Here is a 13,025-nt window from a genome sequence, read left to right as displayed (position 1 = left end):
TCCATGACAGTCAGGGCTACATAGTGAGACCTTGCTCCAAAAAAAAAAAAAAAAAAAAAAAAAAAAAAAAAAGCCTAACATTTGAGTCAGGAGTGACTGATGAAGGGGGGTCTTCTGGTCAGGGAGCAACCTTTGACGGTTGATATCAACCCCAGAATCTCAGTGGATGGCATGCTAATTAGATGACCCCAAATGAGACTCCCTGTCAGGGTAGGGAAGTCCTTAGGATCCAAATTAAGAAAATAAGGGGACTGGTAACACAATTAAGTTTCTGAGGTGGGCAAAACAGAAGGTAGAATGGGTTAAGAAAACAAATTCTACTTTTTTTTTTTTTTTCTGGGGGCAGGGTCTCAGAAATTGGAACCAGGACCTGAGGAATATTCAGCTGGTAAGACTTTATACTTAACACAGGCCCTGGGTTCGATCTCCAACAAGGCCTCCTCTCCAGGAGTATCCAGCCCTCCTTGCCCACAGCCTCAGGTTACTTACCCATCTCTCACTGCTCTGCCCACCTGCCCTTCTCATTGTAGACACACAGAACTGCTATTCACCACAAGCTTTCTTACCTCAAGATCTTTGCACGGGTTCCTTTTCTATCTGTTTTACTTCCTTGGACCATTTCCTTGCTTCTTGAACTGTTTTGTTTGTTTTGTTTTTTCTAAGACAGGGTTTCTCTGTGTAGCCCTGGCTATCCTAGAACTCACTCTGTAGGCCAGTGAACTCAGAGAGATCCACCTGCCTCTGCCTCCCAAGTGCTGGGTTTAAAGGTGTGTGCTGCAGCCACTACCACCCGGCTCATTTTTGTGTCTTGAGACAGGATTTCTGTCTCAGCCCAAGCTGGTCCTCCTGCCTTAGCCTCCTGAGAGCCAGGGTTATACCTGTAAACCACTATGCCTGGCTGGGACCGATGTATTGTTAGCTGAACTCTCAAGCCTGAAAGAGAGCCCAGGATGCCCCAGACTCTCAGCTTCAGGAAATAACAGTAAGATGACAGCCTCTTCCCCAAGACTCTCAACAGAAAGACCACTTTGCACCTGACTGCACTGAGTATTCCTAGTAGGTTTCTTCATGTTACCTGGGCAACCTAAACTCCTACTGCTTGGGCCACATTCTAGGTATACCCGGTGTGCTCCCCAGCTTGGACCCTGCACCCTGCTACCTCACAGAGGCTACAAGATGCCCAGTGTACACCAGGCAGCATCAGGCAGAGACTTGTGTGTATCCAAGTTGGGTTTTATGAGAAAAGAAACAAACGCCAAGAGAAGTGGAGAGTTAGAGGTGATTCACTCCAAACACAATAATCCTCACTGGCAGAATGGATTACTCCTTGACAGACGTGGTCAGTCCATAAATGGAGATTCCAGATGGAAATGATCAAACAGAGGGATTGTCACCTACCCCAAGGCCACAGACAGAAAGAATTCTGGGTCCCAGAGTGTGTCTGGAAAGTGGAACCCTGGGGCTGGAGAGATGGCTCAGAGGTTAAGAGCACTGGCTGCTCTTCCAGAGGTCCTGAGTTCAATTCCCAGCAACCACATGGTGGCTCACAACCATCTATAATGAGATCTGGTGCCCTCCTCTGTATACATAATAAATAAATAAATCTTTAAAAAAAAAAAAAAAAAAAAAAAAAAAAAAAAAAAAAAAGAAAGTGGAACCCTATGAAAGGCAGCTGTGACAAGTGTTGCTCAAGACACCAGGTCATTGGTAGGGAAGGGTGGCAGGGAGTTGGCTCAGAACACTGGAGGACCCTGAGGTGGTACTGGGAGTTCAGTGAGGACACAGCTTCACAGCTTTTTGGAGGGGAACTCTCGCCGACCTTGACCCTTGCCACCAAAGTTGCGAACACGATGGATGATCTGCAGCTGCTGCTCGATGGTGGCGGTGATGTCCACGTCATCCGGGATATGGACGTATCGGACATTACGACCTGTCACAAAGAGGTCATCCAGCTCAACCTGATGTCCCCAGCGGTCGGTATAGGTGACATTGGCCAGGCGGATGTTCATGAAAGCATCCACATTGTCAATGCGTCCTCGGGCTGAACTCTCATCTCGAAGGTCCACGGTGGTGATCTTGCCCTGGAGGCCCTGCAACAGGATGACCAGACTGTTCTCGGAGATGGTTCGCTCCTTCACGGAGTGGCTCAGTGCCATTGTTCCACATTGGCTGGCTGTTCACTGTGGGCAGGAGCACACAGACAGATGTAACTCACCTCTGCCATGCCCTGCAGCTCCACACCAGTGGTCCAGAGGCCTCCCTGTGCACTGGAATCCCCTGTGGAAATTTTTGCCTGGCCTCCACATCCCACACACCCGAGATCTAGATTCATTTGGTTGGGGAGGAGAGGCCCAGGGTTTTTTATTTGTTTTGTTGTTTTGTTTGCTTGTTTTAGAGGCAGGGGTTTCTCTGTGCAGCTCTGGCTGTCCTGGAACTCACTCTGTAAACCAGGCTGCCTCCCAAGTGCTGGGATTAAAGGTGTGGGCCACCACAAACAGGTTTTTTTTTTAAGGTCTCATATAGCTCTGACTAGCCCGAATTTGATATGTAAAGCAATCTGGTCTGGAACTCACAAAGATCCACAAGCCTCTTCCTCACATGTGTACCACCACACTCCCGCAAGGTATCCTATTTTTTAATTATTTTGAGATAAGATATCTCTCTATGTAGTCCTGGCTTCCTGAAACTCACTCTGTAGACTAGGCTGGCCTGAAACTCAACGAGATGCGCCTGCCTCTGCCTCTCCAGTGCAGGGATTAAAGGCCTGCCCCACTATGCCCGGTTTATACTATTTTATTTAACTATTTAAATGTTTTTTTTTTTTTCATTTGAAGTTTATACTATTTTTTGTTTTGTTTTTTTCGAGGCAGGGTTTCTCTGTGTAGCTTTGGAGCCTTTCCTGGAACTCATCCTGAACTCACCGAGATCCACCTGCCCTCTCTCTGCCTCCCTCATGCTGGGATTAAAGACGTGCACCACCACCATCACCACCCCAGCTAAATTTACACTGGTTTTTAAAAGCACCCCAGATAATTCTAATGTGCCAATGAGCTTGAGAACCACTGCTGTAAATTGTAGTTTGTGTTTGTCCTTCTGCCAGGGACCTGTTAATACGTCGTAATCTAGCGAAGCACGGTGGTGCACACTTGTAATACTATCACTCTCCAGATTTAAGAAGTAGGAGCATCCCGAGTTCCAAGCCGGCCTGAACTACATGGTGAGCTCCACGTCAACCTGGACTATGAAGTGCGACACTGTTTCAGGACAAAGCAAACCAAACCTAGCCAAGACGCACGCTTTTAATCCCAGCACTCGGGAGGCAGAGGCAGAGGCAGGCGGATCTCCGAGTTCCAGACCAGTCTGCTCTACAGAGTGACACCCGGCCTTAGCACAAACAAAATCCAAAAGAACAGTCTTTGAGACTTCCAGGCAGGTCCAGACTTTAACTCCGGCTCCGCCACTTCCAGGACGGGAGGCCTGGGGGCTTGCCACTAGCGGTCAAGCTTGTTAGTTCCATCCCGGAAACCGGGTGCCGAGAGCGCCCCTCTCCTCACCGCGCGTAAGGGGTTTGGGAAGAAGAGTCCGCAAGCCAGTGCTCCAGGGGAAGAGGCGGTCCGGGTTCCAGCGCGCCCTGGTCCCCACAGTAGACCGCTCGACCCACCGCGTGATGCCTTCCGCTTTCCGCGCGCGACGCCGCCAAAGCCCGCCCGCGTCTAGCTGTGCCACCCACCTCGGCTCAGAGAAGCCATGGCAACCGCAGGAGCCCTAGCACGTCAGAGCATGCGCCTCGCAGGCCGCGGACTACAAGTCCCAAGAGGCCCCGCGCACCTCACGCCCCACCCTCTCCTCCGTCTCCGCTTTCCCACCTTTGTAGGCTTGGGGCTTGGAGCTGTGGCTCATAATGGCCTGCTGAGCTGATGGTGCTGGGTGGGAGAGAGCATTCGTAAGAAAATAATCCCAAGGGGAAAAAAAAGATGAACGAACGTTCTTCACCTGTTTAAAACTGCGGAATTTGGCAGAGGCAGGTGGATTTCTGTGGGTTCGAGGCCAGTCTGTCTGGTCTACATAGAGAGTTCCAGAACAACAGGGGCTGCATCGATAGACCCTTGTCTCAAAAAGGAAAACACAGAGCTATGGAGACATGGTTTAGCTGCTAAGCTTTGGCACTTAAGCTTATACTATTGCAGATGGCCAAAGTTTGGCAAATTTCACAACTGCCTGTAACTAATTAACAATTAAAAATAAAATCTAGCCGGGCGGTGGTGGCGCACGCCTTTAATCCCAGCACTCGGGAGGCAGAGCCAGGCGGATCTCTGTGAGTTCGAGGCCAGCCTGGGCTACCAAGTGAGTTCCAGGAAAGGCGCAAAGCTACACAGAGAAACCCTGTCTCGAAAAACCAAAAAAAAAAAAAAATAAATAAATAAAATAAAATAAAAAATAAAAATAAAATCTAGTAAGATTTACTTTAATTTTTACATATTTTCTCTCTCTCTCTCTCTCTCTCTCTCTCTCTCTCTCTCTCTCTCTCTCTCTTTCTCTCTCACTCTTTATTTTATCTTTTGGTTTTTCAAGACAGAGTTTCTCTGTGAAACAGCCCTGGCTGTCCTGGAACTCACTCTGTACAACAACCTGGCCTCGAGCTCACAGAGATCCGCCTGCCTCCTAAGTGCTGGGATTAAAGACGTGCGCCACCACTGCCCAGCGGATTTATTTTAATTTACCTGTTTGTATGTGTCTGTGCGAAGGTATGCCATGTGTGAGAGGTGATTGACCTCAGTTCAGAAGGCGTCAGTTCCCTGGAACTGCAGGCACGGGTGACTGTGAGCCTTCTGACATGGGTGCTGGAACCTAAAACTCAGGTCCTCTTAAAGAGCAGGATGTGCTCTTAACAGCTGAGCCGACTCTCCAGATCCTAAAAATAACATCTTTATTTACAAAGTCTGTGTGGCCAGGGAGAGAGTGGGGTGGGGGTGGGGGTGGCATACTTCTTTAATCCTAGCACTTGGGAGGCAGAGGCAGGCGGATCTTTGTGAGTTCAAGGCCAGCCTGGTCTACAGAGCGAGTTCCAGGACAGCTAGGGCTGTTACACAGAGAAACCCTGTCTCAAAAAAATAAAAAGTCGGGGGCTGGAGAGATGGCTCAGTGGTTAAGAGCACTGGCTGTTCTTCCAGAGGTCCTGAGTTCAATTCCCAGCAGCCACATGGTGGCTCCCAACCATCTGTAATGAGATCTGGTGCCCTCTGTAATGAGATCAGGCAGAACACTGTATACATAATAAATAAATCTTTAAAATAAATAAATAAATAAATAGTCTGTGTGTGTGTGTGTGTGTTGGCTGCAGGGGCCAGAAGAGGATGTCTGATCCCCTGGACCTGGAGTTATAGTTGTGAGCCTGTTGTAAATTACTTGATGGATGTGAGGACTGGGAACTCAACTCAGGTTCTCTGCAAAAGCAGTGGATGCTCTTCTTTCATTTTTCAGGAGGCTGGGTTTGAGACTGGGTCTCTTTATATAATCCTGGCTGTTATGAAACTTGTTCTATAGACCAGGCTGGCCTCAAACTCACAGAGATCTGCCTACCTCTGCCTCCCAAGTGCCAGGATTATAAGAATGCGCTGTTATACCCAGATCTCAGGAACCCCCAAAAGACCACCACCACAGACACCGAATCCTGTATGTAAAAGCAAAGAGCTCCGGGCAGTGGTGGTGCACGCCTTTAATCCCTGCACTTGGGAGGCAGAGCCAGGCGGATCTCTGGGAGTTCAAGGCCAACCTGGTCTCCAAAGAGAGTTCCAGGAAAGGCGCAAAGCTACACAGAGAAACCCTGTATGGGGGGGGGGGGGAAGCAAAGAGCCTTTATTCAAGTAAGTTGGAGCTTGGACCCTCCGTGTGTCCGACGCAGTGGTATGATCACTACCGGAGAGTGCCAAGCCCAGGTGCTCATAGTAGAGGTAGGGGGTGAGGGATTTTCAGGTTCAGGACCCTGATTGGCTGACATTTGTCTAGGGGTATAGGTGTGTGCTGAAAATGTTTGGAATGTCAGATATTTCCCCTTAGATGCTGGCCCTCTCTGGATGGGGTCAGCTTATGACTTTTTCTGGGGACTGGGTGGTACCTGCCAGTAAGCCTGTCATGGCAGCTGTGTCTGGGCCCCTAAGCATGTGGTCAAGCTACTTTGGACCCTCCACAGTGCTACCACTCTTGGCTGAAAAATAACTTTTTAAAAAGTGAGTTATGGCCGGGCAGTGGTGGCGCACACCTTTAATCCCAGCACTCAGGAGGCAGAGGCAGGTGGATCTCTGTGAGTTTGAGGCCAGCTTGTGCTACAGAGTGAGTTCCAGGAAGGTGCAAAGCTACACAGAGAAACCCTGTAAGGGGATGGGGGGAAAGTGAATTATTTGAGCTGGAAAGATGTCTCAGTGGTTAAGAGCAATGGCTGTTCTTTCAGAGGTCCTGAGTTCAATTTCCAGCAATCACATGATGGCTCACAACCATCTATAATGAGATCTGACGCCCTCTTCTGGTCTGCAGGCATACATGCAGACAGAATACTATACATGTAATGAATAAATCTTCTTTTAAAAGTGAGTTATTTGTTTTTAGTGAGATTTTTGCTTTGAGACTGGGTCTCCTGTAGCCGATGCTGCCTTGAATTCATTATGGCCCGGAGGACCTTGGATCTGAACCTCTGGCTTCTTCCTCCCAAATATTGGGGAGCACCTTGCTGGCCCTGGTCCTTCTCTATCTGATCATATTGTTACCAAGTAAGGTCTGCTTGGCTCACTGTGTGTTATGCCAATCACTGAAATTATGAGTTTTGGAAAAAGAAAAAGCTTATTCATGGGGCACCCAAATATAAGACAGAGCCCTCCACCCCCAAACCTGCCTTCCCTAGACCGGATGGCTTGATCTGTAGAGAAAACAACCGGGGGAAAGATGTGAATGCGTTGTGTTCTGCACAGGGGCTATCAGACTACCCGGATCATCACAGGATACCTGCCCTGACAATTCCACACTTTTCCTCTTGTGTGGAGTTTGGTCCAGATTCAAAGGTCGCCCACGGAACACTCGCACAGGCCTAGGGAAGGACTGGTGGTTTCAACCAGTTTGAGTGGCTTCCGAGTTCCTGAAAAACAAAGAACCAACCAACCAAAAAACCATAGACAACTACTGTTAATATTCTGACCTGCCCCCTTGAAATCCCACCCCTTGGGGCCACCCTGTGTCCTGACTTAGAAGCCTCTTCTTAAGGAGAAACTCCACACCTTCCTCTCTCTTTCTGTCTCTCTGTCTCTGTCTCTCTCCACTCTCATGAGGCGTGTACTCCTCTACCCCCACCTCGTTCTTTCTCTCTTCTCTCCTCTTTCCCTCTTTCCTATCTTCTCTCCATCTCTCTATTATAATAATAAACCATTTCCTTGAGGATATAGTATCTGGGTTGTGAATGTCCACCTGCCGCCCCTCTGCCATGCCCGCATGGAGTGGGGCGCCTGCCAGCCCGCCGCAGCATCTGCCCAGCATGCCAGCATGTTTCTCTGCATGCGTGGGATACCCTCGGGGTCCCCACGTAATCTATGGAAACAACTTATTCCCATCAGAATCTAGGTCAGAGTGTTACCTGTGCAGGAAAGGGACCGGGAGCAAACTGCTAAGGCTCCCTTTAGACCTGGGGACAACGCTCCACCAGGCTTCCCCGGGTCCAGCACCCATCCATGTTGCCTACTGTGCCACTCTGAGTCCCATGCCCATCACTCAGCCCAGACCGCTCTACAGATGTCCTTTCTCCAGGAATCTCTGTGGCATGTTCTCATGTCCTACTGGTACGTGGAAGTCACCAGGGGACCGATTCACCCAGACCTTACCAAAAGTAGGTTTTCTTATTTTTGTGGCTTGCTACCACTATTTTTTAAACTACTTAAGCTGGGTACCTTCAGTAATCACGGCAATTTCTGTTATTCCCTTTCTCCTTTCCACCTGTCCCTCCCTCCCTCCCTCCACCCCCTTTTATATTATTGCTTTTATGTGTGTGTGCCTGAGCATATGGAGTACACCCTGCTTGTGCAGTACCGAACGTGACCAGAAGAGGGTGTTTGTTGTATATCGAGTGTGGGTGTGGGTTCACTCCTGTCTGTGGAATCAAGAGACAGGGGCACCCCGAGAACGAATCTTTAGCCTTTCCCAGCTGTAGGTGGATTCATCCCTAGGGACTGGTCCACTGTAGTTTAGTAACGGGTCTTTTGTTTGTTTGTTTATCGAGACAGGGTTTCTCTGTGTAGTTTTGGTGCCTGTCCTGGATCTCACTCTGTAGACCAGGCTGGCCTCGAACTCACAGAGATCCTCCTGGCTCTGTCTCCCGAGTTCTGGGACTAAAGGCGTGTGCCACCATCCCCACCCACTCCCCCACCTCCATCTTTTAGCAAAGTCACCTTAATCCCCAACACCTCTCACCTAAGCTTCCCCAAGGAGACAATGCCAAACGCAAATTCTCAGTTAAGGAATATCAGAGTCTTCAGGATTGTTCCTCAACCAAGTCTTTGTGCCCTTAGAAACTCTCAGAAGATTCGCTTAGAGAGTAACTAGAGGAACAAAAGGTGGATTGAGACCAGGTGCAGCTCTGTGGGAATTCTCCCCACAGGCCTCAGATCCCCTAGAACTGGACGAACAGGTGGCTGTGAGCCGCTGTGGGAGTGCTGGGAACCCAACTGGGTCTCTGGAAGAGCATCCAGTATTCAGTACTCTTACCTGCTGGGCCGTCTCCCCCCAGTACCCCGCTCTGCCACTTCTTATTTGATACAGGGAGTCCTGTAATTCAGGCTGGCTTTCAACTCCAGATCCTCCTGCTTCTGCCCACGAGTACTGGGTGACAGGTCTGTGCCCCTATACCCAGCCTGTCGGTTCTTTTCTCTTTTGTTTTTTCTAGTGCTGCTGTGCCATGCTGCAAAACACAGTTGCATGAAGAACAGGAGAGTCTCTGTGAGTTCTAGGCCAGCCAGGGGGACAAAGGAAGACCCTGGGTCCCTTCAGGAGCCGGAGCGGGAGTGGGAGCAGGAGCAGGATGCTCTTTGCTGTGAGCCCTCTTTCCAGAACCCACTCTTGAATTTCTTTCTTTCTTTCTTTTTTTTAGAAGCATAAATATTTATTTGTAACAAAGGAGTTTGTGTACAGTGTTGAAAATCTACAACTTCTTGTTAAATTCACATTTGCACCTCACCTTTTTAAAACAAACATTTATAATCATTATTTTATACAGATATAGATATGTAAAAACAACATCGAGTTCAGTGGTCCTTCAGCATCTTCCACTTAAAGGTTTTTTTTTTTTTGAACATAAAAATAGGTTATAATTCCAAAGTCCAGAGTTATTTGAAACTGGAAAATATTTTCTCTGTAGAAAATAGTAGAAATAATAACATTTCCCAATAAGCCCTTTTAAGCCAAATAATAGCTGAATTATACATATAAATATTGATTAGATTCTGGGATACAGAAGAAATCTATCTTCATCTGTTCAGAGAGCTATGTTTTACTTAAGTTGTGTAAGTGAGATTCATCTTCATTTTCTTCTTCACTGTTCGATTTATGGCAGACATTTTTCTATAGGCTAATCCATAATCCAAAAAGATTTTAGTCCCCCCTCCTGAAAGTATGGCCAGCATTTTCTTTCATCAGCTTGATACAGAACAAATTCTTATCCTAATAGTGAAGTGTTTCACTAAAGCATTCCCAGTGAAACCAAAACTTACTATAACCCACAGTCATCCTAGGGTCCCCCCTGCTAGGTAGCCTCCCTGGATCTGTGGGTTGCAGTCTGATTGTCCATTGCTTTATATCTCCACTCTTGAATTTCTGACCCTTCTGTCTCCATCTCTGGAGTTCTGGGATTACAGTCTGGCCCTGCTGCACCCAGCTCAGGCTGGGAGTGTGACCTTGGGGTAGAAGAAAGGTCTGGCTTTGTGCTTCCCTGATGTGCCAGAGGCCTCTCCACCCTTGACCAAGTCAGGGAAGGAAGCAAAGGGCTTCTTCAGGTTACAGAGGAAAGTGTGTGGAAGTCTGTCACCATCCCTTCCAGTATGAGGGGACATTCTGCTGCCCAAAGGACAGATACCGTTTCCGATCCTTGTTAACTACTCTATGGACTTAGTCCTTAGGACTCAGCAGCCTTTAAATCTGGAGCCAGGGACAACCCAGCAGGGTGTGTTTCAGCTCAGTGCTGGTGTTGATGTCTCATGTTAATGTGCCTAGGCTGACATCGGGCCTATGTAGCTGAGGCTGCTCTTGAACTCCCAATCCTCTGGCCTCTACCTCCCAAGAGCTGAGATTATAGGCAAGTGCCAGTATACCTAAAAATCTTACCTCATTTTTGTATTTTTGGGGTCAGGGTTTGACTATGTAACCCAAGCTGAACTGGAACTCACAACCCTCCCCTCCTCCTGCCTCAGCATTTTAAGTGCTAGGATTAGGATAAGGAGCTGGAGAGATGGCTCAGTGGTTAAGAGCATTTGCTCCTCTTCCAGAGGTCCCAGGTTCAATTCCCAGCACCCACAGGCCACCACGCAACTGTCTGTAACTCCAGTTCCAGGGGATCCAGAGCCCTTTTCTGGCATCAGTGGGCCATGCCTGCATGTGATACACAGACATACATGCAGGCAAAATACCCATACACATGAAATACAACTGTTAGTACCCTGCTCTCACTCTTCTGGGTGTAAAGTCCTACGCCATCAGGGTGTTGTAGGTGACTGCTTACCACCACGTGATCCGCAATCTCTGCCTTAAAAAACCACACATGAGCAGGGCGGTGGTGGCGCACGCCTTTAGTCCCAGCACTTGGGAGGCAGAGGCAGGCGGATGTTTGAGGCCAGCCTGGTCTACAGGGTGAGATCCAGGACAGGCACCAAAACTACACAGAGAAACCCTGTCTCAAAAAAAAAAAAAAAAAAAAAAAAAAAAAAAACTAGAGCTGGCCAGTAGTGGCTCATGCCTTTAAGCCCAGCATTTTGGAGGCAGAGGTAGGTGGATTTCTAAGTTTGAGGCCAGCCTGGTCTACAGAGTGAGTTTCAGGACAGCCAGGGTTACATAGTGAGACCCTCTCTGGGTGGGGAAAGTGTTAGGATTAAAGATGTGTGCAACCAAGCCCAGCCAAAGTTTTATCATTTAAAAAATGGTTAGATACTTTTGTGGACAACAAAAACAACAACAAAAAAATGACTTTCCTTTTGAAACTAAGGGCGAAATAGTTTTTCTCTTTTTTTTTTTATTCCAAGTTTCTTTGGGCAACTATTGAAGTCTTGTCTTTTTACAGCCTTGCCTCATTCACCTCTAACTCGGTAAGAATAAGAGGGGAACAGTTTTATTTTTTATATATTTAATGTACATAGGTGTTTTACCTACATGTTTGTGCAACATGTGTGCACCTGGTGCCTGCGAAGGCCAGAAGAAAGCCCTGGTACTGGAGTTCCAGACCTTCCAGAACGTTGGGAAGCACCATGTGGGTTCTGAGACTCGATCCTGGGTACTCAGGAAGCAGCAGGGGCTCTTGACTACTGAGTCTTCTCTTCAGGCTGTGCAGTTCAAATAGGAAGAGGAAACGGCCACAAAGGAGCTGGAAGGACAATGTGAGGAATGCAGAGTGCAGGGCTGTGTGGGGACATTCTAACCCCTGGGTCTCACCGGGGGCAATGCCGGGACTCTAGAGTGTAGCACATTCCTGCTGAGCTCCTGGCCTGGCTCAAGAGAGCAGCACCTAGCCCTAATCCTTCCTTTGTGTAACTACACCTTTTGTTTCTCTTATCACCGGATGTGAATCTTGTCTGAGAGTCAAGGATCAGAGAGTTCCCCAAGGATCTAAGGCCTATGCAAAACTTGGTTCTGGAAACCCAGAAAACCATGGTACCTGATCAAGTAATTTGCACTTGGCATTTGGTCTCTGGGAGTTCCTTTTAGGTTGCTTTGAAGGTATGGGAAATTAACTGGCTAAACTGTAAATAGAGAGTAAATAAAAATGCCTTAGGTGAAGGGAAGGTTTTTCAGCCCTTGGAGGCTGGACCCCGGCAGCCATGAAAGGCTAGATTCATTCTTAAGATGCCTCTGAGTCTTCTTTCCACGGAGCCTCGTGAACCCACACACCTGTGTCCTGACACACAGTTATATTGGAGATTTAGCACATTCACTTGGGCCGGCTGGATTGGAGTCACTGAACTAAATCTGCCTCTCTCTTACAGTCAGAGTACTGATGCTTGGTGTGGTAACTGGCCCATGGTGGGTAACTGGCTAACATGGTGAATTTTGGGGCAGAGGCAGGACCAGAGAGCACAGTGTCCCAACTCCAACCATACTGGGCGTTGTATGAGACCCTGTACCTCTTTGGCACGTTTTTATTTGTTTGTTTGTTTATTGTTTGTGAGTGCATGGTGTGTACATCACATGATACAGTGCACATGTAGAAGGCAGAGGACAACTTTGCAGAGTGGATTCTCTCCTTCCACTTTTACATGAAGTCTGGAATTGAACTCAGGTTCTCAAGCATGTGTGGCAAGCACCTTTATCTGCTGACCTGTATTGCCCACCCTTTGGTCTGATTTTAAATGGAGACTTGTGTATTACTTAGTTAAATTTTTAGGTAGGGTTATTTATTTATTTAATGCTAAGAATGGAGCCTGGGGATTCATATTGTGCTGGGCCACTGAGTCACCTACCAATTCCTATTTTCTCTTTTATTATCCCTTCCTGACCCCCATGCTTTAACTACCATGCCGATAGACTTGTTTTCCTCAATATTTGTGCCGGTCTAGAAGCACGAAACTAAAAGATTGCTTCATCAGCAGAGATGCCTATCTTGTTTATTTACTGAGAAGGCGGGTCTGTTTCAGGTCCTCAGCACCTCTCCAGGACAGGAGGAGGCTGTCGTTTCTGGGCAGCTTGTGGCCCATCTCCTGGATACACTCCCAGATGACAGTGAAGTCTACATCTGTGACTGTGTGGAGAGTCACAGAATCTTCCGTTTGCCTTCACCCCGTCTGTCCTAG

The 13,025-nt window shown here is 47.9% G+C and overlaps 1 protein-coding gene across 4 annotated transcripts; it reads right to left on the bottom strand.

Moving 5' to 3' along the window:
* Window positions 1–1,662: 1,662 nt before the first annotated feature.
* Window positions 1,663–4,862, bottom strand: Lsm10 (LSM10, U7 small nuclear RNA associated). Of its 4 annotated transcripts, none has more exons than XM_037202927.1 (2): window positions 4,773–4,862; window positions 1,663–2,180 (listed from the first exon to the last, which is right to left on the bottom strand). In XM_037202927.1, the coding sequence occupies exon 2, from the start codon at window positions 2,154–2,156 to the stop codon at window positions 1,788–1,790; it is 369 nt and encodes a 122-aa protein (XP_037058822.1). In that variant the 5' UTR covers window positions 2,157–2,180; window positions 4,773–4,862; the 3' UTR covers window positions 1,663–1,787. The 4 variants fall into 4 exon arrangements, with proteins under 4 accessions (XP_037058822.1, XP_037058823.1, XP_028741276.1 ...); XM_037202928.1 differs by lacking the exon at window positions 4,773–4,862 and adding an exon at window positions 3,731–3,781; XM_028885443.2 differs by lacking the exon at window positions 4,773–4,862 and adding an exon at window positions 3,555–3,723.
* Between the last annotated feature and the right edge of the window lie 8,163 nt (window positions 4,863–13,025).

Source organism: Peromyscus leucopus, chromosome 2 (genome assembly GCF_004664715.2).
Source record: "Peromyscus leucopus breed LL Stock chromosome 2, UCI_PerLeu_2.1, whole genome shotgun sequence".
In the NCBI taxonomy this organism is placed as follows: domain Eukaryota; kingdom Metazoa; phylum Chordata; class Mammalia; order Rodentia; family Cricetidae; genus Peromyscus; species Peromyscus leucopus.
This window is presented reverse-complemented; position numbering and strand designations above follow the sequence as displayed.

Excerpts from the sequence above, each read along its gene's own strand:
- Lsm10 (XM_037202927.1), bottom strand. The coding sequence starts at position 2,156 with ATGGCACTGAGCCACTCCGTGAAGGAGCGAACCATCTCCGAGAACAGT.